General features: G+C 50.3%; 1 protein-coding gene across 2 annotated transcripts in view; it reads right to left on the reverse strand.

Moving 5' to 3' along the window:
• The window catches only part of GRK5 (G protein-coupled receptor kinase 5), a 209,971-nt gene that overhangs the window by 61,756 nt on the left and 122,239 nt on the right, over positions 1–25,976 (reverse strand). For both annotated transcript variants that reach the window (XM_045803255.2, XM_045803256.2), the window contains exon 3: positions 1,892–2,004. In XM_045803255.2, coding sequence (XP_045659211.1) covers positions 1,892–2,004 — 113 coding nt within the window. The remainder of the gene's footprint in view (positions 1–1,891; positions 2,005–25,976) is intronic.

Consider the following 25,976-nt stretch of genomic DNA (forward strand, 5'->3'; position numbering starts at 1 on the left):
GGTAATGTCCCCTGATGGAAGAACAAGAAACCACTTATGAAGTCACCCTGCCCCTGCCAAAAACAAAACAAAAAAGAAACAAAAAAAACCTGAAACTGAATCTGGTCAAGTTTCTCGATTCAATGAGCAATTTACAAGCAATTCAGAGGAACCTATTTATTACATGACATATGGGGTGACAGAACAGAATTCAGACCGCGGGGCACTCTTCTGGATGAGCAAGGAGAGATGGCTATAACCTGTTAAAACATGCATTTACAAAAAGTATAAGAAAGTTGGACATTTAAACACTAATGTATGATGATAATAATTATAATTACTTTTTTGAGAGCTGCACTAAGGGTATTGTGGTGATTTGTGCGTGTGTGAGAGAGCCCTGATCGTTCAGGGATACTGAACTGAAATGCTCCCAGACGAAATCGTATGTGTTAGATCCGCTACAAAATGCTACAGGTGGGGAGGACATGGTGAAACAAGACTGGCTATGAGCTCATAATGGTTGAAGTGGGGTGAAGGGTGCATATACTGCTCTTTGACTTTACTTTTTACAGTTTGAAATTATGAGAAGTTATGAAACTACTAGCCCCCTCCCCCCCCCCACTCCCCGCCAAGATTCAAATTAATGAGTCTGGGCTTCAGCTCAGGCAATGGTATTTTTTTAAGGCAGGTGTTTCTATTACTCAGCCAAAGTTGAAAACTATTATAGTCACTATGTGAGACATGCTGAGAGCCTCCCCTAAAACCAAGACAGAGGCTATGGAGGGGAACTGGTCTGCGAGGTCAAGAAATCAAGCACATGGTCCTGGATTAGATGGGGGAAGAGATGAGGAAGACGGAGGGGTCAAGGACATTGCAAAGATTTCAGGCTTGGGTGACTGGGTGCTGACCACTGGATCAGGGAACATATCAGGCCTGGTAGATTTGGGGGTCTGGGGGAAGGTGACTTTTGGCAGAGACACTCAGTGGGCAGTTTGGTTTGTAAATCTAGAGATCCACACTGAGACCCTGAAGCAGACACAGAAACCTGGGCCCCACAGGACTGTCCCCCAAACCAAGATAGAGGTCAGGACGACTGCAGCCAAGGGTGGCATTAGGGCCTCTAAGAAACAGCAGCATCTTAGTCGCCTGCCCTGGGAAGGGGGCGCCTGGAAATACCCCATTCCTTGGTCTCTGAGGTGCCCTGCCTTCCTGCACAAGCGCTAAGGAATTCCTGCATATTCCTACATCCTGTCCTAAAAGCCCATGCAGATCAAGCACCATTTGTTAAACAAATCAATGCCTGGTAAATCTGAAGGAAGTCTCCATATGGCGTCAAACTCACACATGCCAGCAGCCTCTGGAGCCAGCGACTGTCAGATTGGCTTAAAACGGCCAACACATGTTCATTGCACAAATGTTCCCTTAAAGCCTGTATGTGTCATGTTCTGTGCTAGGCAGGGGTGATGGGAAGCCCAGGGTCCTGGCCTCAGGGCACTTGCAGTCCAGCGGAAGAGTAGACAATAAATAAGTACACAAACACAAGCTTCAGAATTTTAGAAAAGGGGTTTCATACAGGAAAAGGGGCCATGGAATCCAAGTGTTACCTTGGGGTGTTATCCAACTTCCCCTGGCACTACCGTGCATAACCCAGGCTCCCAGAATCAGAGAAGTGACAGGGCTTCACTATAAAGCAGTAGTAACTGAGGCCCAGAGAGGGGGGTGGCCCATCCACGGTCACCCAGTGGGTGCAGACTTGCAGACAAGTCAATATTCTCAAAGTCTCCACTGGAAATTTCTTGAACAACAATTTCATTCTTCACCCTTCTAAACGATATGGTCTATCTCTTCCTCTGGGCAAAAACAATCACTGATCACAGAGGACCAAAGGGCCTCCCCAGGACCAGGGACTTACCACTGAGTCCAGGAACTGAATGTAACACTCCAGCCCGGGTCTGGTTTCACAGAACTGCCGGAAAAGCAGTCTTCCAATTGGCTGCTTGTCACATAAACTGCAGTAATCCCTGTCTGGAAACAAGAAAAGAAGAATGTGGTGAGATGCAGGAGAGAGCCAGGCAGGGCCGTCCAATCAACCCACACCTGGATCCAGAGCCCCAGATGGATGGAGCAAGATGACTGGCCAACTCTCAGGACCCTTTCTTTATCTCCAAGCGGTGAAGACTCAGAGGGGACAAGGGCAGTTTAGAGGAAAGCACCAGTTATGACCCAACCTCTAGTTCTTAGCCCACTCCCCCTTTCCAATGCCCTGATTCCTGTATGCCAGATATGCCAGCAGTTCTGGGGACAGTGACTCCACCCCCGGATGGCGATCACATGTCACATTCCCCACTTAGTAACTGGATAAGGGTGGCAGACATGTAACTCAAGCCAGTTCCAATCGGAGTGGACCACAGACAGTGCCTGGGCACACGGAGCAGAAATGTTCTCTCTTCCTCTGGGTGCTGGGGTGCACGGGTGTGAGGCCAAGTCTGCTGCAGTGCTCTCGACACTGCAAGGGAAGCTGCTATGATCAGGCTCACGCACAGAGGAGGTCAGAGCTGGGAAAATGACTACAAGTAAAGTTGGTGTCCTCATGGTGTCATGAATCTCTGGATCAAACCGTGCCTGCAGCTCAAACCACATCTGAAAAGTTTATTTATGAGCTTGTTTAGGGCAGTTTGAAAAGATGTAAAAATTACTTGTAATTCAAAGCACTTCAAATTATGAAAACCCTGCATTTTCCAGCTGAGGAGCTGGAGGCATGGAAACAAGAAGTGACCAGGCTTCAGCCACACAGCAGCCAAGAGAGTTCTAAAGAGGAAATGTAGCACAGGACTCCACGCCTGGAGGTCTGGAGACCGGGTGCTGGTCAGTGACTTGCTATGTGACTTCAAGCAACTCACTTGCTCTCTCTGGGCCTCAGTCTTCCTCTGGACAATAAAGGTTGGAGGTAAGATGGGGGGGGGGGGGTGGAGGTTCCTTCTGGCTCTTCCTGCAATGATGCCAAAGCCTCTGCAGGGCTTTCTCTGACCAGAAAGATGCTCAATGGACTGACTGAGACATGTTGCCTCTGACCCTGTCAAACACTGATCATTGGACCTTTGTGCAGTTGCTCTAGAAAGTCAGGTGACCTCACGGGAAACCGGGAAGAGGGTAAGTTAGACTTCGGGAGAGCTACCCAAACAAAAGGAACGACTATCTCCTCGCCGAATGCAGAGGAGGCACAAGGACCATCACCCCGGTGGAGGGGGTTTCTCTGAAGATAAGGAGCACGACAAGGAGATATGAACACAACCATCACGTCCACTCACTTTGACACCCAAAGAGTTCATCCACAGAAAGCAAAGCTGTGTCTTGTCGGGAGGGTGGTGGCTGTGAGCATGGGCTCTGGAGCTAAGCTGCCCGGGTTCAAAGCCAGCCTCACCACGCACTGCCTGTGCACCCTGAGGCATCTGACTTAACACTCTCATCCATCAGTCTCCTCATCTGTAAACTGGGGACATTCATCATACCTATCTTCCAGGACTGTCGTGAGGATTAAATAAGACAATGCGTAGAAAAGACTCAGAACAGAACTTAACATAGAGAAAATGTTTACGACACACCACCTGCTACCATTGAGTTATGGGTCTCTTGGTCTGTTCCATCTCCATTCCTTCAAGGAATCTCCGTTTCCTGACATTGTAAAAATCCAGCCCTAGGCTCTAAGGGAGCCTAGAGCACGTGACCCAGCTCTAGCCAACCAGAGCCGTCATCTCCCAGCTGCAAGATAGAGTGAAGGATGGGCACATGATTCAGCCCTAGCCAATCAGAGGTCCCGGTTTTTACCACAGTGATAGGTTCAGAAGCAGACATGTGACTCGGCCCCAGCCAATCAGAGCCCCCTCTGTCTCCAGGCCACAAGGATAGGTTCAAGGCGCACGACCTGAGTGGGTAGGAGTTCTCTAAAAGGGGAGGGACGTCTCTCCGGGATGCCAAGGTCTTAGGATCAGTCAACTAAGAGCTGCCACAACTGTTTTCCCACCAGGCAGTGAGAACCCACAGAGAAGGAAATAGGGGAAGGCAGGGCTGAGTGCAGAAGAAAGAAAGCCCGCGCTGCAAACATCACAGGAGCCCCCGAAGCCAGTCCCCCGGAGGCCAGCCTGGTGCCTGCACATGTATTTACCCGACCGAGTGCTGAAGTCAGTTGGTGTTAGGTTTTTGTCTATTGCAACTCACAGAGCACGTGAGTGGGCATATAGGCTGGAGAGTTTTACAGCCCCCTTCTCCTCTCTTGGGTAAAACTGCCCGAGGGCAGCGACTTTTTGTGGGGAGTCACAGTTCTAGGCACAGCGTGTATAAGATAAGCACTCAAAAATTTCTCATTCTCTCCTGGATACTTTGATCAACATGGGTAGCCACCTTCCAGTTCCCCCCTTGATCCCCTCTGCAAGTGGTTTGGGGGCTGAAACTAGCCCTGGACTATTGCCTTAAGTCGGTTACCTTTCCACGCACAGATGGTTCACAAACAGCCATTCCAACGAACATTTAACCCACCTCAGCGGGTGCCAGAATCAGTCAGTGGGGGGGGGGGGGGGGGAATGGGACGCAGTCCCAGACCTCAGGGAGCTTGGATTCTGTTGGAAAAGGTGGAGTGTGTGGGTGAGCAGACAAGATCCCAAGTGACAGTAATAAAATGTCAAGTTAGAGGAGTGTTATCGTCAGCTACAGGAGGGGATCTGGGAAGGTGGGAGCTGAGAGGGTGATCGGCCTGTAGCCCGCACCTGTTAGCATGATGCCCTGCAGATACAGCCTGCATTCTCACTGCCTCCCACTTGATCTGACTCCCCCCCAAGGTGAGGAAAACAAACTTCCTCACCCTTTCCCAATCAGCTGAACCTCCCCAAGCACAAATACAGAATGAAAGTAAATTACCTAGTGTCAAACTCCAGTTTTATTCGATTATGGCAGAGAACCGCTCCGCTTATGTGATTTGAGCAATGTGCCCCTCCCCATTTCCAAAAGCAATTAAGAGATTTCATGTACCATATTGTGATTCCGTAAGGGTTCATCTGACAGGATTTTTTCTCTCCATATGGCATTTGCTGTCAGTATGGAAACAAGGCTGTTATAAACTCACAGCACAGTAAACACCATGTGATTCCAACACAAGCTGTCAGCACCTCAGTTCCATGCCTCTCCCAGCTGTACAGAGGATCCCAGGCAAGAAAGCCACTCACTGGAAGCCCAGAAAGAGATAAAAGAATCAGTAATCATCTATTTGGATTCTTTTCTCAGGCTTATATAAAGATAAATGGGCCTATCTTCTGAGGAAGCATCGCCACCAACAAAATCAGAGTGCAACGTTTGCAGTTCCTTTAGAAATGAAGAACGAGGTCATAGAAGGGAGACTATGAATTTGGAAATTGATCAGAGTGACGGGAGGAGATGTAAATTGCCAAGCACAACCCAAGGTGTGGATCGTTTCTACAGAGTGAGATGACAAAGTTGGAAGCATGAGGAGGTCTGCAATACATCTTCAGAGCAGACCCTTTCTTCTTGGTTTCTACAGAAGCCTTCCTGTCATTTAAATCCAGCTTGCAGGGCCCTGCCCACACCCCTCCTCTCAAGTGTGATCTGTTGGGTATGATGGGGAGGGGCATCCCGGAAAGAAGGGCAGAGCTTTTTCTGTCTCTGAATCTCTCTATCTTTCAGGCTAGGGGAACCCTGGTATGTTATGCACACAGCCATGCAGGTGCTGTCCACACACATACTTACACACCAGCTCTTCTAGAACATGAGAACCCTGCTTTGGGCTACGTGCTTCATTGGCCCTTTCCTCTAAGCCAGAAAGAAGCTGTTGTTATATAAGTTATGAGGGGGCATCAGGCTCCTCTATCCCAAAGTATCCACCAATCATGTAATTACTCTAGCTTTACTCCTGTGGGTCCTTCATTTAACAAACTGTCTTCCAATGTCTCCTGATTTTTGATACAAGAAGGTTCCTTCAACTTTAAGACTCTCTTCTTGAATTCAACAACGGGGTGGGGTGGGGTGGATGAGTGGGAGGAAGCACACCTATATTTACTGGCAGGTTAATGATCCAGTAACAGGCTTAGAGTTAACAGCTGGTGGTCAGTTAGGACTAAGAATGGGAGTGTGGCCTTTGTGATGTGACCCTGGCCGTGGTAATAGAGGTCTAGTGGACATGGCAAACTGAAACATATCTAGAGGAAGGTGACTGGAAATGGGGAAGGGTCTATGAAGCCCCTTATAAGCTCTAGGACACTAAGCTGTACCCTTGATCAAAAGAGTGCCCCAGGGGGCGGCTGGGTTCACTGTGCATGCAGGAGTGTGGTGGGAGGTAACATGTTGCAAAGACAGGTTGGGCCCAGGAAATAGCTGGGCTCCAAGTCCCAGGAGACGGGATGGACTCAGTGTCCCATCAGGAACCAGTGATTTTAGAGCACATGTGATTCAAGTGGAGTCCACAGAAAGGTGGATGACGATGGGGTGGGGAGCAGGGAGCCTGAGACGTGAACAGAGGTCACTGGTTGGGGAGCCACTGCTGTCTGCATAGGGAGGGTGCAGCCCCTGTGGTAGGAATCCTGCTTTGGTGATGAGCTGGACTGAACTGGCTTTAAGAAAACCACATGTGTCATTGGTGTCTCCAAGGGTTTGACACCTCCCAGGCATGCCCATGAATAGGAAAGCAGGATCGCCACACTTTCCTGTAACACTGAACTGAATTCCAGCCATGCCTTCAGACAGAACCATCTCTTCCCTGCAGATAGTCCCTTTAGCAAATTGACAGATGCTTGCTGAACCCCTAATGGGCACCGTATTCTGGGCCTTGTTATGAGCAGACAAGGCACCACGGACTTTGTCTTAGTCCTAAGCAGTGTGCTTAGTAGTCGAGGCAGGAAGGAGGCATGTTCACAGACAGGGCTAGTTAGAGCAGTCACCTAACAGTGTGCATGAAACAGAACTGCGTACGGCAGGCCTGCTGGGAATGGTCGGGAAGGTGTCTCAGCATAGAGGGCACAGATTGCTCTTATGATGCTGGGCCCACGTCAGGGGTGATGCCCACAGGAGAGCACACTGGAGCATGGAATGGGAGTTGACCACCTTGCTGACAGCAATGCCAGCAGAGGCTGAGTGCTGGGGAAGGAGAAGGAGAAGGTCAAAGCCTGAGAAATGGGGCCAGAAGTTGGGGGGAAAGGGCAAGGACAAGCTACAGTGAGGAGGTAAGTCCCCATGTGAGAAGCCAGGAGGGCATGGCAAAGCATGGGGGAAGGTGTGTTAAGGATAGAATTCAGGGCTAGGTCTGTGACCACCACAGGGAGCCAGTGAGTAGACCTTCAAGACTGGCTTAAAGTGTTCAAAGGTTCCTCAAAAAATTACAAAGAAAACAACCATATGATTCAGCATTACCACTTCTAGATATTTATCCAAAAGAACGGAAACCAAGACTTCAGAGGTATCTGCACTCGTGGTCATTGGGACACTCTTCACGATAACCACAAAAGATGTGGAAACAATCTAAATGTTCATCAACCAATAGACGAGTTTTTCTAAATGTGCCATATACGTAAATGGAATATTATTCAGCCTTAAAAAGGAAGGAAATCCTGCCACAGGTGACGACATGGAAGGACCTTGAGGTGCTAAGTGAAATAAGCCCATCACAGAAGGACAAATATTCATGATTCCACTTCTGAGAGGTATCTAAAATACTCTTAGAAACAAGGGTAAAATGGTGATTGCCGGAGCTAGGGGAGGGGGAAGTGGGGAGAGGTTGTTCAACCGGTATAAAGTTTTAGTCCCGCAAGATGATTAAATTCTAGAACTCTGCTGTGCAACGTCATGCCTATAGTTAACAATACCGTACTGTGCACTTAAAATTTTATTAAGAGGGTAGATCTCCTAAAATGCAGTTTTTATATTCTCACCTCAAGAAGCTGGAACAGCAACAGAGGGACAGGCCTAATCCACGCACGAGGAAGCAGTTGACCAAAATTAGAGCTGAAATCAATCAAGCAGAAACCAGAAGTACAGTAGAGCAGATCAACAGGACTAGAAGCTGGTTCTTTGAGAGAATCAATAAAATTGACAGACCACTGGCAAGACTTATCCAAAAGAAAAGAGAAAGGACCCAGATTATTAAAATTATGAATGAAAAAGGAGAGGTCACAACGAACACCATTGAAATTGGAAGGATTATTAGAAATTTTTATCAACAGCTATATGCCAATAAACTAAGCAATCTGGAAGAGATGGAATCCTTCCTGGAAACCTATAAACTACCAAGATTGAAAAAGGAAGAAATTGATTTCTTAAACAGGCCAATTAATTATGAAGAAATTGAGTCAGTGATAAACAACCTTCCAAATAACAAAACTCCAGGCCCGGACGGTTTTCCTGGGGAATTCTACCAAACATTCAAAGAAGAAATAATACCTATTCTCCTAAAGCTATTTCAAAAAATAGAAACAGAAGGAAAGCTACCAAACTCATTCTATGAGGCTAATATTACCTTGATCCCCAAACCAGGCAAAGACCCCATCAAAAAGGAGAATTACAGACCGATTTCCCTAATGAATATGGACGCCAAAATCCTCAACAAGATACTTGCTAATAGAATCCAACAGTACATTAAAAGGTTTATCCATCACGATCAAGTGGGATTCATACCTGGGATGCAAGCGTGGTTCAATATTCGCAAATCAATCAGTGTGATACATCATATCAACAAGAAAAGACTCAGGAACCATATGATCCTCTCAATCGATGCCGAAAAAGCATTTGACAAAATACAGCATCCTTTCCTGATTAAAACCCTTCAGAGTGTAGGAATAGAAGGTACATTTCTCAATCTCATAAAAGCCATCTATGAAAAGCCTACTGCAAATATTATTCTCAATGGGGAAAAGCTGGAAGCCTTTCCCTTAAGATCAGGAACTCGACAAGGATGCCCACTCTCGCCACTATTATTCAACATAGTACTAGAAGTCCTTGCAACAGCAATCAGACGACAAAAAGGGATCAAAGGTATTCAAATTGGCAAAGAAGAAGTCAAAATGTCTCTCTTTGCAGATGACATGATACTCTATATGGAAAACCCAAAAGAAGCCACTCCCAAACTATTAGAAGATATAGAGCAATTCAGTAACGTGGCAGGATACAAAATAAATGCTCAGAAATCAGTTGCATTTCTATACACGAATAACGAGACCGAAGAAAGAGAAATTAGGGAATCCATCCCATTTACAATAGCACCAAAAACCATACGTTACCTTGGAATTAACTTAACCAGAGACGTAAAGGACCTATATTCTAGAAACTATAAATCACTCTTAAAAGACATTGAGGAAGACATAAAAAGATGGAAAGATATTCCATGCTCATGGATCGGAAGAATTAACATAGTTAAAATGTCCATGCTACCCAGAGCAATCTACACTTTCAATGCTATCCCGATCAAAATACCAAGGACATTTTTCAAAGAACTGGAACAAACAGTCCTTAAATTTGTATGGAAACAGAAAAGGCCCCGAATCTCCAAGGAACTGTTGAAAAGGAAAAACAAAGCTGGGGGCATCACAATGCCAGATTTCGAGCTGTACTACAAAGCTGTGATCACAAAGACAGCATGGTACTGGCACAAAAACAGACACATAGACCAATGGAACAGAATAGAGAGCCCAGAAATGGACCCTCGGCTCTTTGGGCAACTAATATTTGATAAAGCAGGAAAAAACATCCGGTGGGAAAAAGACAGTCTCTTCAATAAATGGTGCTGGGAAAACTGGACAGCTACATGCAAGAGAATGAAACTTGACCACTATCTCACACCATACACAAAAATAAACTCCAAATGGATGAAAGACCTCGATGTGAGACAGGAATCCATCAAAATTCTAGAGGAGAACATAGGCAACAACCTCTACGACATCGGCCAAAGCAACCTTTTTCATGACACATCCCCAAAGGCAAGAGAAACAAAAGATAAAATGAATTTATGGGACTTCATCAAGATTAAAAGTTTCTGCACATCCAAGGAAACAGTCAGAAAAACTAAGAGGCAGCCCACGGAATGGGAGAATATATTTGCAAATGACACTACAGATAAAGGACTGGTATCCAAGATCTACAAAGAACTTCTCAAACTCAATACACGAGAAACAAATAAACAAATCAAAAAATGGGCAGAAGATATGAACAGACACTTTTCCAATGAAGACATACAAATGGCTAACAGACACATGAAAAAATGTTCAAAATCATTAGCCATCAAGGAAATTCAAATCAAAACCACACTGAGATACCACCTTACGCCAGTTAGAATGGCAAAAATAGACAAGGCAAGAAACAACAATTGTTGGAGAGGATGTGGAGAAAGGGGATCCCTCCTACATTGTTGGCGGGAATGCAAGTTGGTACAGCCACTCTGGAAAACAGTGTGGAGGTCCCTTAAAAAGTTAAAAATTGAGCTACCCTATGATCCAGCCATTGCACTACTGGGTATTTACCCCAAAGATACAGACGTAGTGAAGAGAAGGGCCATATGCACCCCAATGTTCATAGCAGCAATGTCCACAATAGCTAAATCGTGGAAGGAGCCGAGATGCCCTTCAACAGATGACTGGATTAAGAAGTTGTGGTCCATATATACAATGGAATATTACTCAGCTATCAGAAAGAACGAGTTCTCAACATTTGCTACAACATGGACAGCACTGGAGGAGATAATGCTAAGTGAAATAAGTCAAGCAGAGAAAGACAACTATCATATGATTTCTCTCATCTATGGAACATAAGAACTAGGATGATCGGTAGGGGAAGAAAGGGATAAAGAAAGGGGGGGTAATCAGAAGGGGGAATGAAACATGAGAGACTATGGACTATGAGAAACAAACTGAGGACTTCAGAGGGGAGGGGGGTGGGGGAATGGGATAGACCGGTGATGGGTAGTAAGGAGGGCACGTATTGCATGGTGCACTGGGTGTTATATACAACTAATGAATCATCGAGCCTTACATCGGAAACCGGGGATGTACTGTATGGTGACTAACATAATATAATAAAAAATCAAAAAAAAAAAAAAAGAGGGTAGATCTCATGTTAAATGTTCTTACAATAATTTTTTAAAAAGAGAACAGCTTAAAAAAATTAATAGTGATAGTTGCTTGGGGATGGGAAGTGAGGCAAGAAGGGACAGGAATCAGAATGTAGTGCTAACTGAGGGTGTCAGCAAATAAATGTACTTGGTAATGAACATACACTCGCAAGCCTGCAGGCACACGCACGGAGATAGGCAGTGAGCATGTCCCGAAGGCCGAGGCACAGCCAAGTCACTTCCAGTTTTACCCTACACAGGTCAGGCGTGATGCTTACCAAATTCCAAGACAAGGGCCCTGTCCTCACCACCACCAGCTTGTGGTGTTGGCCGCTGTGCTGAGTCTCTCCTTGTCTCCCAGCCTGTTCTCCTAAGAAGCCACTCACGGTACCACGACTTCAGGTCTATTGTCAAGGATACCAGCTACAGACTAAATGTTTGTGTCTCCCCAAATTCATATACAGAAACCTAATCCCTATTGTGATGGTATTTGGAAGTGGGACCTTTGGGGGTGATTAGGGCCTGAGGGTAGGGTGCTCGTGAGTGGGATTTGTGCCCTTATAAAAGACTCCTGAGGACTCCCTCAGCCCTCTGCCACGTGAGGGCACAGCAAGAAGATGGCTGTTGATGAACCTGAAGGCAGGCTCTCGCCAGACAGCAAATCTGCCAGCACCTTGAGTTTGGACTCCCGGCGTCCGGCACTGTGAGAAATACATGTCTGTCGTTTAAAATACCCAGTCTGAAGTATTCTATTATAGCAGCCAGAGCGGACTAATTTGTCCTATAGCCTTGGCAAGTCTCCTGACCAGGGGCCCGGCCGCTTCACGTCTCACACAGGCACTCTGGGTGAGGCCACCCGTGGCCGCCGTGGATTAGCAACGTGGGGGAGCGCCTGCCTGGTCTTGGCGCTCAGCAGGCCCCGCATCAGCTGTGGCCCCCAGGCCAGATCGTAGCCCCTCTATGCAGGCAATGGTGGCTTTGACGACTCTGAAGGTTCAGAAAGAAAATGGGAGGTAGCCGGTGAAAGGGGACTTGACTCCACATCGGCTCCAAAGAAGGCAAGAGCCGCCCCTCCCGTGGCAGAGCCATGGACTCCCAGGTCGGAGAGGGCAGGGGCCGGGGCTCTGCCGGCCTCCTCTGCCTCCCTTGGAGCCTCCCTCTCACAGGGAAGCCACATGTCCACACATGGCCAAGGTTAGACTCTCACAACCCAGTCAATTCCTCCAAGACTCCTAACCCCTGGTGGACTCAGAAACAGGAATGTTATCGATAGTGAAGAGAAATAAATGCTGTCACTGTTTTCATTCTTTTCGAGTGACATGAAATGGGAACATACTTTCTTAATTAAGAGCTGTGGTATGCGGACGCTTGGAGGGCAACCAGATTTTCCCAACTGAAGGCCAGAACACAGGCGGCGAGGACAGCGTGGCTCCCCTCAGAAGGCCACAAACCCAAGGGAGCAAGGCCGCCACCCCCTCCCCGGCTGGGAGAGTTGGCGTCAGGCCCTCGCGGATGGGGAGCAAGGAGAAGTCGTGGCTGGGGGTGGGGGGGGGTGTCGCTGACTGGAACCTGCTTGGGACTGATTTCATTGTTGCCCCAGGCGCTCCTTGAACTGGGGCCAATGAAAATGCACGTTCCATTTCAGAAGTAAGAGCAAGAAAGGCGGCTTCCTGAGGAAATGGAAACGCTAACACGGCTAACACCGGAGCCCTTGGAAATGAAACCACATGTTTATTGTACATAGGGGGTGGGGGGGTCCAAAAGCAATTTCTGGAACCATCTTTCTACCAATTGGAGGTTTATATTAGTTTGCGTTGTTTCATTTTTATTTTATTTTATTTAACATTGTTTTTCCAAAGTACCAGGGGTGGGTTTTTTGGGTTGGTTTTTTTTTTTTTTTTTTTTTTTTTTTTGGTTTTCGTTTGTTTTTTCGAGGAGTGGGGAGGGCCTGATAGGTCCTAAGGCAATTTAGGAAAACAGATGTGAGGAGACTGGATTAGGCAGGGGCCATGAGCCCTTCACTTTGCTGTACTCCAGGTCTAAAACAATAAACAGAAAAGTGATTTGAAAACAGCTTTCTCTTAAAAATTCCTGCCAAAGCTGGAAAAAACAATCGAGTGTTTGCTCTAAGGAAAAAGCTCTCTGACGTTTGAAAGGCAAGATAGCATCACGGATAACGGCAATTCTTCACAGCCCACCTCTTGGAAGGAGCAAGGGAGGCGAAGGGAAACATTTGGTATTTGGTTAGCAACAGCTGAGTGGGCTCCTATTGCTTCGAGAGAGATGTTTTCATGTGAAAAGAAAATGACATATGGCACATTACACAAACACACCCAAGCCGAGCCCCATCTTCCTGTGCCTTTTGTCCCCCTCATTCTGGTCTCGAGTTTTACCGAGAGTCTGGAAAAGAGCTGGGGGCTGAGCTGGACAGGACACAGAGCATATGCTGTCACCGTGGGGCCCTCTGGGCAATAATGGGGCCCCAGAGTCAGGCAGTGACCTCTCCCTTAGCCTCAAGGCCAAGAAAAGCAAACAATTTAGATATTCCCTTGCAGTGGTAATGAAACGAAGAATCAGGTGGGTAAGGACAGGCGCGGGCGGCGTCGGTGGACCCAGGGAACAGTCAGGTAAACAGAGGCACTGCAGGCAGTAGTAGGGATGAGTCTGGCATGTTGGAATGAGTTGGGGGCCAAGATGGAACCCGGGTTCCAGGCCTGGCTCTTTTACCTGCCATCTGCAGGTGAGAGGCCCGAAGCACTGTGCTCTGAGCCCTCTGCTCTACTGAAAGCCCAGCTCCGTGATCGGAAGCCTTCCTTCCATGTCAGCAGTAGGTGACCACGACCACCAAGAGGTCAGCAGAAAGGCACCTGCTACGTCAGCAGTGGTGGCTCAGGAAAAGGCCAGGCAAAAAGGAGACACGCCGATGTGTGACCTCTGGTTCTATTTCTCTAGATTTTTAATATTTTTACAAATGAGGGGAATGCAACTATTCTAAAAACACAGCTGCAAAACTACTGAGACCAAGGAGGCCCTCGGAAGCACAGGAGCTGTAGCCACCAGACATGACCCCCTTTTCGGTGTGGGGCCTGGGTCACAAGCTGGTGCTCTGCACTCTGTGTTCACCCCGAGGGGGCCTGTGATGGAACCTTCTGGAGAGCTGGGCCCAGGCCTGCGGTGGTGCCAGCCACTGGGACAGCTCCGTCAACGGTGGCTGCTGTCCCTTCTTGGTGACCCGCACTGCCTCGCTCACACCCATCCTGAGGATGCTATCCTCTACGGTCACATTCTTTCTAGAAGCTTTTTCCTCCTTGAAAATAAATGTCCATGCAGATACAGGCAGTTTTGGAAACGGAAACACCCAGGCCTACTGCATCAACTCTCTGGAGACGGCGTCAGTGGTGTTGAAAGCTCCCAGGATGAGCGCAGCTCTGTGTTCACTCTAAGGTCTAGCTCACATTTCATCCCCAGTGCCCGGACCAGTGCCTGGCCGGAGCCGCAGCACAGGTGTGCCTGGCAACACGCAAATGATGGAACAAGTGAATGAACAAATCAACGTCATGTGGAGGCCACTGGCTTCCAAACGGGGGAGAAGTCTCGGGTCCACACCGCCTCGACACACCCCCAGTGGTGAGTCTGCCAGAAAGGAAGGTCTCCCTGTAGCAACTAGATGATAGAGTTGTTCCTAGCGGGGCTTCGGTCCCAGGGAAACAAAAGGGCTTGGGGTGCCCGGGCCCAGGGCAATGCTGGCCAGGCTGTGTGCTGCACTTGGAGGGGAAGCCATGCTGGGTCCAGAGCCCCCAGAAGTGAGGTAGGCCTGAATGTGGCACCCTGCCTGACTCACTGCTTTCCAGAAAGCTCGGCCAGGGCCATGGGAATGGGGCCAAGGGGACTGGACACTGCCTCCAGCTCCTCCTCTGATCCCTGTATGACCTCAGACCCATCACTGTCCCTGGACCTTGGTTTCCCCTTTTACAAAATGAGCCTGATGAATGACAGGAGCTTCAATGTCCCACCTCCCAACATGGTAGCTCCCCGGGGAGACCGTGAGGAGCCTGGTGGGGATGGAGACACCACAGGGCATGGGGCCTTTCTCCAACATCAGAGCTCTGAGCACACCACCTTTGGAGTCCGTCAGCCCACAAAGCTGCCTTCCCACCCACATCTGGACTGTGGCCAGAGCAGGAACAGAGCAAGCGTGGCCTTAAAGGCAGTATTTCCAGAAGGCCCAGGAAGGTTGCCGTTTGAGGGCCAGAAGCCCTGGCTTCCGCAGCAGCCTGCTACAGTTTGCTGTGAGGCCCTGGGGTTGTTACTCCCCATCTCTGTGCCTCAGTCTCTCTTGAGTGCTTTTCCAGCTTACCCTTGGATAGCAATCTGACCCACCCTTACTGTGAGCTGCCGTGGCCTGGGAGGTGCGGGGGCTCTGAAGCCGTGGCGGCTGGGCCATCCAGGGCCCCAGGGACTGGCTTCACCTGGAGCTGTGAGCTAATGAAGCAAAAGCCGCGGGAGGGCGGGGCCAGGAAGTGGCGGGGCCAGCAGGGGCCAAGGCAAACAGCAGCCTCTGTGCAGAGCGGCCGCCCTGCTTCTTCCTGGGCTATGGGCCAGGGCCCAGTGAGGCTCACAGCTGTGCTGGCCAAAGGTACTTGAGAAATGAATGCCCGGGAAGGTGGAGGCAATGATGATCTCCCGAAAGTCCAGATGTCTCAGGCTCTGAAGACCCCAGCTACAGTGAGCCCCATCGGGGACTCGGCCAGCCTTCGTTTGTTCACTCCTGGAGACGGGAAGCATTTCACCTGCCAAGTGTCCAGTGCTCTTTGCCAACATCATGTTAAGAGTCCATTCTTATTTTGAGGCCAGACCTGCTCCTTGGTTCTCATTCTTGGGATACAGAGGACAAAAGTTAGGTGGCAGGTATTCTCTGCTCCTGGACTCTTCTCTCAGGTAAACCTCTGGTTTCCCCCAGCTGCTTCCTCATGACTCCTAGAATACCAGCCACTTGACACACCCAAACTCTGTTTCTCCAAGGAACGGAGCTGGGTGGCCCTGGCCCCCTAGAACCTGACCCAGGTTTCTGGTAATTAAACATGGGACCATGTCAACAACTCCCATCAAGACATCTTTGCCTAAGTCAGCCCCAGAACCAAGAGGGGCTAGAGTGGGGGAGACGGGCATGCTTGTGGAGTTCACCAAATGCCCATGTTCCAGACAAGAGACGGGAGAGGCTTGTTGCTTCTGCAGAAACGAACACAGAGAAAGCTGGAGTCTCAACGCAGACTTTGCTCAGCTGAGTTAGAGCTCAGGGGTGTCCGGATTTTAGATATGGATTTTTATAGCATTTGGCAGAGCTAGTTTTCAGAAAGAGATGACCTTTGGGCCAGACAGTGGCTTTCCCACTTTGCCACCTGATGTATAGTGATAATCATAGAAACAATAAGAGCTAACATGAATGGGGCGCTTGCTGTATACAAGGCCCCTTGCTAGGCATTTTACACGCTTGTCTCCTGCAGGCCTCAGAATAGACCTATGAAAAGGATGCTGTGATCAGCCTGTTTTCAGATGAGGCCGAAAAATGCGGCATTGAGAAGGATTAGCACCAGGCCACAGAGCAGCAAATGACAGAGACGGGATCTGAACTCAGCTCCTCCTAAGAGTAGAACAACTGTTCTGGAACTTTCAGCTTCTAGGGATCCACAGCAACAGCAGCAGGCAAGGACCTCGGACCCTGAGAGGTGGATGACATCTCACCAATGACACCATTTGGCAACCTCTGGGGGCCCATGGGGGAGGGGCACCCTTGTAACCTGGACATACCCATGACCAGTGGGCCCAGGGCTGCTGTGCACACCGTATCTGGGAGCTCCAGCCACATACTAAGGACTGGAAAACCCATGACAGCTCAGTGGCTGGCCATCAGCCAGACAGTTACACTCCGCAGACTGGGCCAGCACAGGAGAATGATCTGGAATGCCCTCGCTCCCCTCCTCCTCTTCCTCTAGAACACCTGACACAAGTATGCTGTCCCCTTCCTGGCTGTGAGCTCCTTCAGCTCCGAGGCCCGCAGCACACCTGCGATCATGTAACCTACGTGCTGTCTCGTTCCCCTGGCTGCTGTCCTCAGAGTTGGCCTTGGCTCCTTGGCCGAGCTGTAAATTCTCTCCACTGCCACCCCCTCTGCATCCTCTGTAGAGTCTGGGACAGTCTGGATACCATGAGGTCACCAACAAATATACGACTGATTAAAGCAGGAGCAGCCATGAGAAAAGTTATTCACTAGGATCCTGTTTACACTTCTTTTGTCAAAACAAATCCTTTGCTCCTTGAAGATAGAAGTCTTAAAGTCCTCGGTGTCTAGAAGTAAATGCTTGGCTTTTAATAGGGTGTTGGAACTGCATTTCATAGCACATTCCTGGGCGCAGACCTACATGGAGGCAAGTCCTGAAGCCAACAGGACAGTAGTCCAAGCAGGGCTGGACCCAACCTGGAGCAGGCAGGGCCCGGGCCGCCTCGGTCCCCGCGTACCCCAGCCCTAGCACAGAGCCTGGCATACAGCCAGCACGCAGTAACATTGGACGAGTGAATGAGTAGAATACATTAACGACCTCGCTCGTCCATTTGCTTGCTTTTGGCTATATTCTAACATACTTCTTTCCAAATGCTTCCCTGTGCTCGGTCACGTTCATGAATGGATCTGCCCCATGGGAAATGGAGCCCCTTTCCAGCACTGACATCGCACCCGCCCTTCACAATGCAACAACATCACAGCTGGAGAAAGGACACGTCGCAGAGCATGGTCCGCGACCTGGCAGAAAACCTGAAGGAAAGCCAGTCCGACACCCTCCCCTCACAGATGGGGAAACTGAGGCCTGGGTGGGGAAAGGGTCTCATCTTATTTATCACCCCAGGACTTGCTCAGCTGCCTCAGTCGCTCGCAGGCCCCGGAACAGTGTGAACAGGGAGCAGAAGTCCGCTAGTAAAACTCAAAGACCCTCACCCAAGAGGCCGCCCACCCAGGTCTGGCATAGAGAGAGGCCCAGTCAAGCCTCTCAAAACTCCCTCTCGGGATCTGGCGTCTTGAGCGCTGTGAAGTGTAGCTGCTTCTGGCAGCCTGAGGCCTATAATCGATACCACGCAGGTGCCTCAGATAAATCTTCAGGGGCTGTCTCCGCGTGCAGTCAAGGAGCCGCTTTTAATTGTCAAGAAGAAAAAAAGCAAAGACCTCATGCATTTTCATTTTTATCTAAGTAGAAGGGCACAGTCTGCCAGTGTGCAGTACCGCCTCTTGCCAAAAACCACTTGTCTAAACTAAAGCTTTCTCCGCCACCCGAGTACAGAATCAGAGCGTTCAGGACCCAAACGCACGTGCTTTTCTTTTGTCCCTTCTTCCTTTCTTTCTTTCTTAAGAGCCCCACATATCTCTTAGCTGTCTAGACCATACAAGCTCCAGCTCAGCCTGGAGCACGGCCCTCTGGGAACGCTTTTTCTCCTCCCTCTGGCTCCAGGCTCGTCACAGACATTTTGACAAATATTTAGCTGATGCCCAGCCTCGAAGGTACCCTCCTCAGCTACTCAGCACAAGACGGATAGCTGGGAATAGAAGAAAAAAAGATTGGGATGATCAGAGAACACGCCTATTTCTAACTGGTCTGAAAAATGTAACCCACAATGGCTGTTTGTTTTAAATTATTTCTTGCCAAGAACAATGTTCGGATGATAGAAAAATTCCACACTGGAACCTCCAATGCTTACGTATTTTTCCTTCTGAGCACCTGCATGGAAAAGCAGCTTTATTCAGAAAATGTAACCAGTAAAAGGGACGGGAGAACTCTCCAGAGCTCCTACTCAGCATGCTGCACCAGAAAGTCTCTGAGGACATCTTCCCGGGGGACCTGGGCTCTGACAGGCCAGGCTGTAACTGCGTTTTGCTCTAGCTGAGTCGGGGCCAGTTAAAGTAGGCGACCAGAACACTGTAGGAGGAAGGCAGAGACCCTTCCTTACAGACAGGGTCCGCATGGGAGCCAGCAGCGGACAAACCGGACCTACGAATCAGGAATGTATGCGGCACAGCCCGAGTGACCCTCCACGAGTAGAGAATCCAGTTCCTCCCAAAGGGGGGTAAGAATCAGATTTCCAAAGGTAGCATAGCTCACAGACATCATCATGGTTGGGGTTAAGCCAACAGGATACCCTGAACCTCTCTAGTCCAGAGCTGTACCCTCGAAGGGAATCCTTCTGGACCTGGCTGCCTTCTGGTGGTTGGTCCCAGAAGTCTCCAGCGCCCTTATCTTTGTGTCCAGGTTTGTTCAGCTCATTAGCTGGGTTGGATCTGATAGGCCAGGGCCCCCTCTCCCACCCTTCCTTTAAGACTGCTTTATTAAGCATCTACTTGGTGCCCCGTGCTGTGCTAGGCCAGAGGATCAAGTGATCACCAGAAATACCTTGCACCCCAAGCACCCAAGAAGCCAGTCCAGCTCTGGGCTCTCTTCCTTGGAGCTAACCCAGAACTCCTCCAGGATGAGAAGCAGCGGAGGGGTGAGAGGCAGAGGCAGGAACTCATTTCCTAGCCACCTTTGCATCTAGGTGTGGCTAGATGACCACGTTTGCAAAGGAATGTGCACAGAAATAATGGCTCCTAGTTCTGGATTATGCCCTTAAAGGGAAAGGGTATGTGCCTTTTCCTTCACTGTTCCCCTTCCTATAGACAGACACACCTAGAAGGCAGATGCAATGGGCCGGCATCTGGGACCAAAAGGAAGAGGGCGACACCTTAGGGACAGAAGAGACTGGAACAGAATGACCACACAGAACCTCCATAGCAGCCTAGGTCCATGCCCAAGCCCCGTTCCAGGAGAGAGATAGGCTTCTACCTCATTTAAACCAGGGTTAGTCCGTGTCTTTGTTACAGCAGCCCTTGATCCAACCACATACCAGCTGTATGACCCTTTCTGAGACACAGTTTCTTGGTCCTACAATGCAGATAATGATAAAATGACCTACGTCATAGGTATGGCTCAGTCAAGGCGCTTGGCATGGTGCCTGGCACATGCTAGCCCCTCAGTAAATACTATCCACCCACCATTATTATAAGAAGCAGCCACTGGATATCCCTGTCCAAATCCCCTGCACCCACCCCCTTCGCTGCCCAACCAGGAAAGAGGGTGAACAACTGCCAAGAAGGGTTAACTAGAACCAATGCTCGCCCACCGGAGCCTCGTCTCCTAAATTGGACGCTGTTTCACACGCTCCTTCGCCACAGAGAGGGAGACGGAGGTGTGGCTTCAAACACAACGGACCCACCTGACCTCCCCTGGCGTGAACCAGGTTGCCGTAATACCACTCCAAGGGTCCCAGGCTGCTCCAGCAGCCCCTACACGTGAGCAAAGAGAGGACTGTTTCTCTGACGGAATCAAGGCACCCAAGTCTCAAAAAGCTTGTGTTCATTTCCAAAGATGGTGAGTCGAAATGCAGAACATTATTCGTCCCTGTCGAGCACAATTCAGTCTTCCTCCCCTACGATATCCTGGGTCATCCACATTGAAAGAATATTTTAGTAAGAATTATAGTTCGGATGCTGGAAGGTTCTGAAGTCAACAGACTTGGTTTTGCTGTATATTACATAAAATAAACACTCCGGTTCCAGGAACTCAAGGGAGCACACTGAGAACCACATTTGTTTTCCCAAGATGCACGTGTTGTGCAAACTGCCCCCGTTCTGGCCACATCAGACTCGTGCGTCTCTAGGGTCCCTGAAGGGCACAGGCGAGGGGCAGTCCCAAGCTGACCACACCCCTGGATGATACTGCCTTTACTTACAAGGGCTGGGAAGGCCGGTGAGGTATGTGCACCCGAGGGGCGGACATCCCTGCAGTCTCTGACCCCAGGCTTTATGTAAGTGGCTAAACACAAGATTGTATACAGAGCAACCAAGGGCTTCCTAAGAACTGACGTTCCTGTTTTTAAATATTGACTTCCTTCTTGTAGCATCACTGCCTCTGATGGTCACAGAGCACAGAGCGGGGGCTGCCTGCAGCTGGGCCCACACTTCCAAGAGCTGCCTTTCCAGTTGAAATCCCCCCTGAGCCTCAGCCAGGGCTGGGCACCAGCCTGGGTCCTAAGTCTGAGCTCCTATCACCGCCCCTTCAAGGCACTCAACGCAGGTGATCTTTGCAATCTGCCTGGGTAAGATTGCGTGATGACTCCGCTCCCCACCCTCTGCCTGGAAATGGAGCACAAGCCCTGCTCTGTGGGGCTCAGGGCTGTGCTCCCCAGAGCGAGGCCTGGTGCAAGGCAGGTGCTCAGAAATGGGAGAATGAATGAATGGTGACCAGGGCTTGTTGAATAAGGGAATGATTTGGATTACGATGAAGATGAGGCCTCCCCATCTAGGCAGTCAGAGAGCGGCAAAGGCCACCCACTGACAAGTGTGTGTGGCCATCTGCCCACATTCACCACCCTCCGGGGAACCGGAACACGCCTACCGTAGTGAGTGCACGTGAATTTGGCATCTACTAGGAGCCAAATGCTTGAAGACTCCCTTCTCTCCCTTAATGCTAGCCGGTGGGGTGGAGAGTACTTCCCTCTGGCACAGCTGGTCTAAGGGACTTGCCCAAGGTCATAAAGGGGCAGTGGTGAGGCCCACCCTTGGGAATCAGAGGGAAGGCAGCAACTCGCTCTTCCCTTAAGAGGAAACCACCGTTTCCCACCAGAGAAGTAGGGGAGCCACAGGCTCAGAAACACTCAGGGCCTCCGCCGGGGGGAGGGGACACTCAGGATGACACAGGGCCTGGGAACAAGGAACAGAGCATGACCCTAGGGAGCAAAGGGCTCTGGGCCAGGTGCAGAGGAAGAAGATAACGGATGGGAGATGCAGGGAGGGTAAATATTCGCGTAACTAGGGGGCTGCAACCACTTTAAGTACTTCAGTATGGAACTACAAGAGGGGGATTTTCCGGGGCGCCTGGGTGGCACAGTGGTTAAGTGTCTGCCTTCAGCTCAGGGCGTGATCCCGGCGTTATGGGATCGAGTCCCACATCAGACTCCTCCGCTATGAGCCTGCTTCTTCCTCTCCCACTCCCCCTGCTTGTGTTCCCTCTCTCACTGGCTGTCTCTATCTCTGTCAAATAAATAAATAAAATCTTAAAAAAAAAAAAAAAGAGGGGGATTTTCCTTCTCCTTTAGGCTGGGGTTTAAACTCTGAAGAGCAACTTATTGAACACCTTTGGAGCCCACCAGAGGCCCAGGTGAGCTGAGCTGAGGGACAGACACAAGAGAGGTCAAAGACAGGCTCTGTACCCCCCAAATGGAGGGGCTCACAGACCCTTCTTTAGGGGAGGGCCGGACACTGTGGCCTCCACGGAGGAAATGTGAGAAACGGGAAGTTCCACCAAAAGAGCAGCCTCCCAGCCTCCCCAGCCTCCCCCAGCCTCCCCCAGGCTCCCCAAGCTCCCCAGCCTCCCCCAGCCTCCCCCAGGCTCCCCAAGCTCCCCAGGCTCCCCCAGGCTCCCTAAGCTCCCCAGGCTCCCCCTGCCTCCCCCAAGCTCCCCAGGCTCCCCCTGCCTCCCCAGCCTCCCCCAGCCTCCCCAGCCTCCCCCAACCTCCCCTAGACTCCTTGCTAATACCTTCTGCAACCCTGACTGGAACCCATTATCTCTTCTGGACTTGGTGCATGAACACGGTCCTCATTCCAGAAACAAAGACACTACAGAAATTTAAAGTTTCTTAACCTGGCAGTGAGGACCCCCTTCCCCAGCTGAATCCGGCATGTGAGTCTAAGAGAGATGGACAGATACTAGGTGAGGAGGGCAAGAGAATTTACAGCAAGGGCCTGCCCACACAATGCTGTCTTAACACAGTCCATCTTGACAGGAAGCTCAGCCTCCCTGGCAGCAGGGCCGTGGCAGCGGGGACTGGCCACCATGTGCAGACCCTGCTCTGCAGATGTCTCTCTCTGCTAAAGGAGGGCTCCCTGGGTCCTCAGCTCTATTTCTGCCTGCCTTTGCCCCTCCCTGCCCACCTGGAATTCCATTCCCTTCCACATTAAAGACCTGCGGGCCCTCCTACCTGACTGGCTGACTCAAGCTACAGCTCCCTTGCTGGGCCAAACAGGAACCAGAGGGTCCCCTCTAACACAGGCATGGACAGAAAGTGGCTCCTGGAAAACAGCCGCACTGGGGTGGACTGTGTATGGGGTTGCCTGAAATGGGCCAGATCCTCCCTAAGCACACATGCTACCCAAGTCCAGCATATGCATAAGCACACACCTCCTCCAGGAAGCCTTCTGGGATTGCCCCAGCCCCATTTCCAGGCTCCTGCACAATCACTCCAAAAGGCCTTCCTTGAGGTGTACTAGCAGCTACCTCCTGCTGCGGTCTGGGGGGCCCAAAACCATGAAAGGGGCTGAATTGTGGGCTGAACTGTGCCTCCCCCCCCCAAAAAAATCCCCATGTTGGAGTCCTAACCGTCAATGCGACTGTATTTGGAGATAGGGCCTTTATGGAACTAGTAAAGGTTAAACTCGGTCATCAGGGTGGGGCCCTAATCAGGGGGCTGGTGTCCTTAGAAGAAGATAAAGAGACACCAGAGATTGCTGTCTCCCTCTCTGTGTGCACAGAGCAAAGGCCCTATGAGGACACGACAAGAAGGCGGTCAACGACAAGCCAGGACAAGAGTTCTCACCAGAAACCCATCCTGTCAGTACCCTGACCTCAGACTCCCAGCCTCCAGAACTGTGAGAAAATACATTCTGTTGTCTAAGCCAGTGAGCCCATGTCATTTGGTTCCGGCAGCCTGAGCTGGCTAATATCGGGCGGGTGATGAAAAGAGCAAGGTCTGAGGCTTAGTCCTGCCATTTATAAGCTCAGTGATCTGTGACAAATCACTTGGCCTCAGTTTCCTGGGCTGTGAAATGGGGGCTACTAACCCTCAGCCCTGCCTACCTCCCTAAGAGGCCTGTGGAGGCCCAGGGAGAAGGTGGCCAGACCGCAGGATGGGAGAGCTGGGGTGTGAGATGGACAGGAGCTCAGTCCTGGCCCCACCGCTCCGCATCTGGGTGACCCCAGACAAATCACATGATCAGAGCAGCTATCATAAGCTGAGCACTTGCTATGTACTAGGTACGGCGCTGGGGATGAGAATCCTGCTGTTCGTGGGGGTGACAGCCATGTGCTACCATGGGCACAGCATCCAAGCCAGGCCAGCCATGCCTGCTGGGCAGCCTCCCCAGAACGCTGCCTCTCAGCCCTCACCACTGCTGGCCCCGGGACACCGGCAGGTGCTCCAGGAATGAGGGAAAGCTGGCCCTTTGCTCCTTCCCACTGCACAATGGGGACATCAGCTGGGGCCTTGGAAACAAGGGGCCAAACCATTCCAGGCCACCTGTGGCACTGTCCAAGGCTCACAGACTTTCCACACCGAAGCCTCTCCCCTTGGGGTGTCACTGATGCAGCCACCCCAAGAAGACGGGAATCTGCTCGGCAGACGCTGCCCAGCCCAGCTCAGGAAGCCGCCTTAACGCCCCTCCAGAACCCAGTCCCACGGGGCCAAGGCATGAGTCAAGAAGCATACTCCCACCTGCCCATCACCCTGCTGACAGCTGTGGCCACTAAGGACGGGAAGCCCTGACAGGCCACATGGCCACAATGGCAGGCAGGGAGCTGAGTGGTGGGGAGGGAACCTGGGGTCCCTTGCTTGCATGGAAAGAAACACATGCAGAGCTGTAAATGGTGGGGGCCGGCAGAGGGGTGCTGAGTTTGAGCTGCTATTGTTAACACTGAACGAATTTCAGTCAGTATGTCCCTGGCCCCTGGACACAGGTCTCTGGAGAACAGCCAAGAACAGTGCATCAGAATGGAACATTCTGTACCAGGGCTGGAGAGACCCTCTCCCCGTTATTGGCCACAGCTCTCCCAACATCTCCCTGACCCCAAGCACCACTGAGCACTGTCGGATACTCCCATGTGGGGCCTCAGCCTCCATCTGCTGGGGGGCAGATCTGTAGACACGACACAGGTCCCTCTAGAGGCACTTCTTCGTGCTGCTGAGATGGTCTCAGACTTTAGGGAATTTGCCCAGAGAAAGGGAACAGCTTCCAAATGCAGTGGAAGGCCACAGCCCACCCTGTCTCCCATTTGTTGCTTTATCTTTGCAGCATAAACAAGCTTCGCCTACATTTATGGTTAAATTGGTCAAATCCTATTTCTCAGCCAGCCCTGCTCTGTCATTTAAAAGGAAAAAAAACACCACTTACAGATCACTTTCATTACCTTGGATAGGGCAAAGCGTTTGGCATCACTTCACTCCGCCTGGGCTCTAGGCTCTGGTTGGCCCCCACCCCTTTCACACCCCACTGGTTATTAAGAATTTTCCCTTCCCTAGCCAGGCCTCACCCACATGCTGTTCTTCTGTGGGCGTGGAAACTTCTTGTCCTGGGGCTGGCTCTTTGTTGACAATGCCATAGAGGTATCAGGAGACAGCCCAGAACTGGTAGGTTGCAAAAGGGAGGGCTGGCAGTGCAAATTTCAGTAAAGCAAAACCTTTTTCCTTTTGTCCGTTCTGAGAAGGGTTCTCACATGAGAAGACAAATCCTCCCATTGACTGTGTTGAAAACTTGTGACAAAAAGGGGTCAGTGGGGGCTTAGGCTAAGCATTGGCACACAGACGGTTGTCGTTCTGTTTTGTTGTTTTTTAATTTTTGGTAGTTCTCTCTATTCTAGGCACTTTCCTGTGGATGGTTCTGGGGGCACAAATGGAAATAAGCCTGGGATCAAAGGAGAGAGAAGGAGCTGGATGAGCCCAAAGGCTCTCAGAGGTTGGATCTAGGCAATGCTGGGAGGAGACAGGCGGGCATGGTTAGGGGGCTGCTCTGACAAGGCATCCGGCAAAGAGGACTCTAGCTAGCCCAACCTTGGAA

The sequence above is a fragment of the Ursus americanus genome, chromosome 6 (genome assembly GCF_024610735.1).
Source record: "Ursus americanus isolate L20-20 chromosome 6, mUrsAme1.1.p, whole genome shotgun sequence".
NCBI lineage: Eukaryota > Metazoa > Chordata > Mammalia > Carnivora > Ursidae > Ursus > Ursus americanus.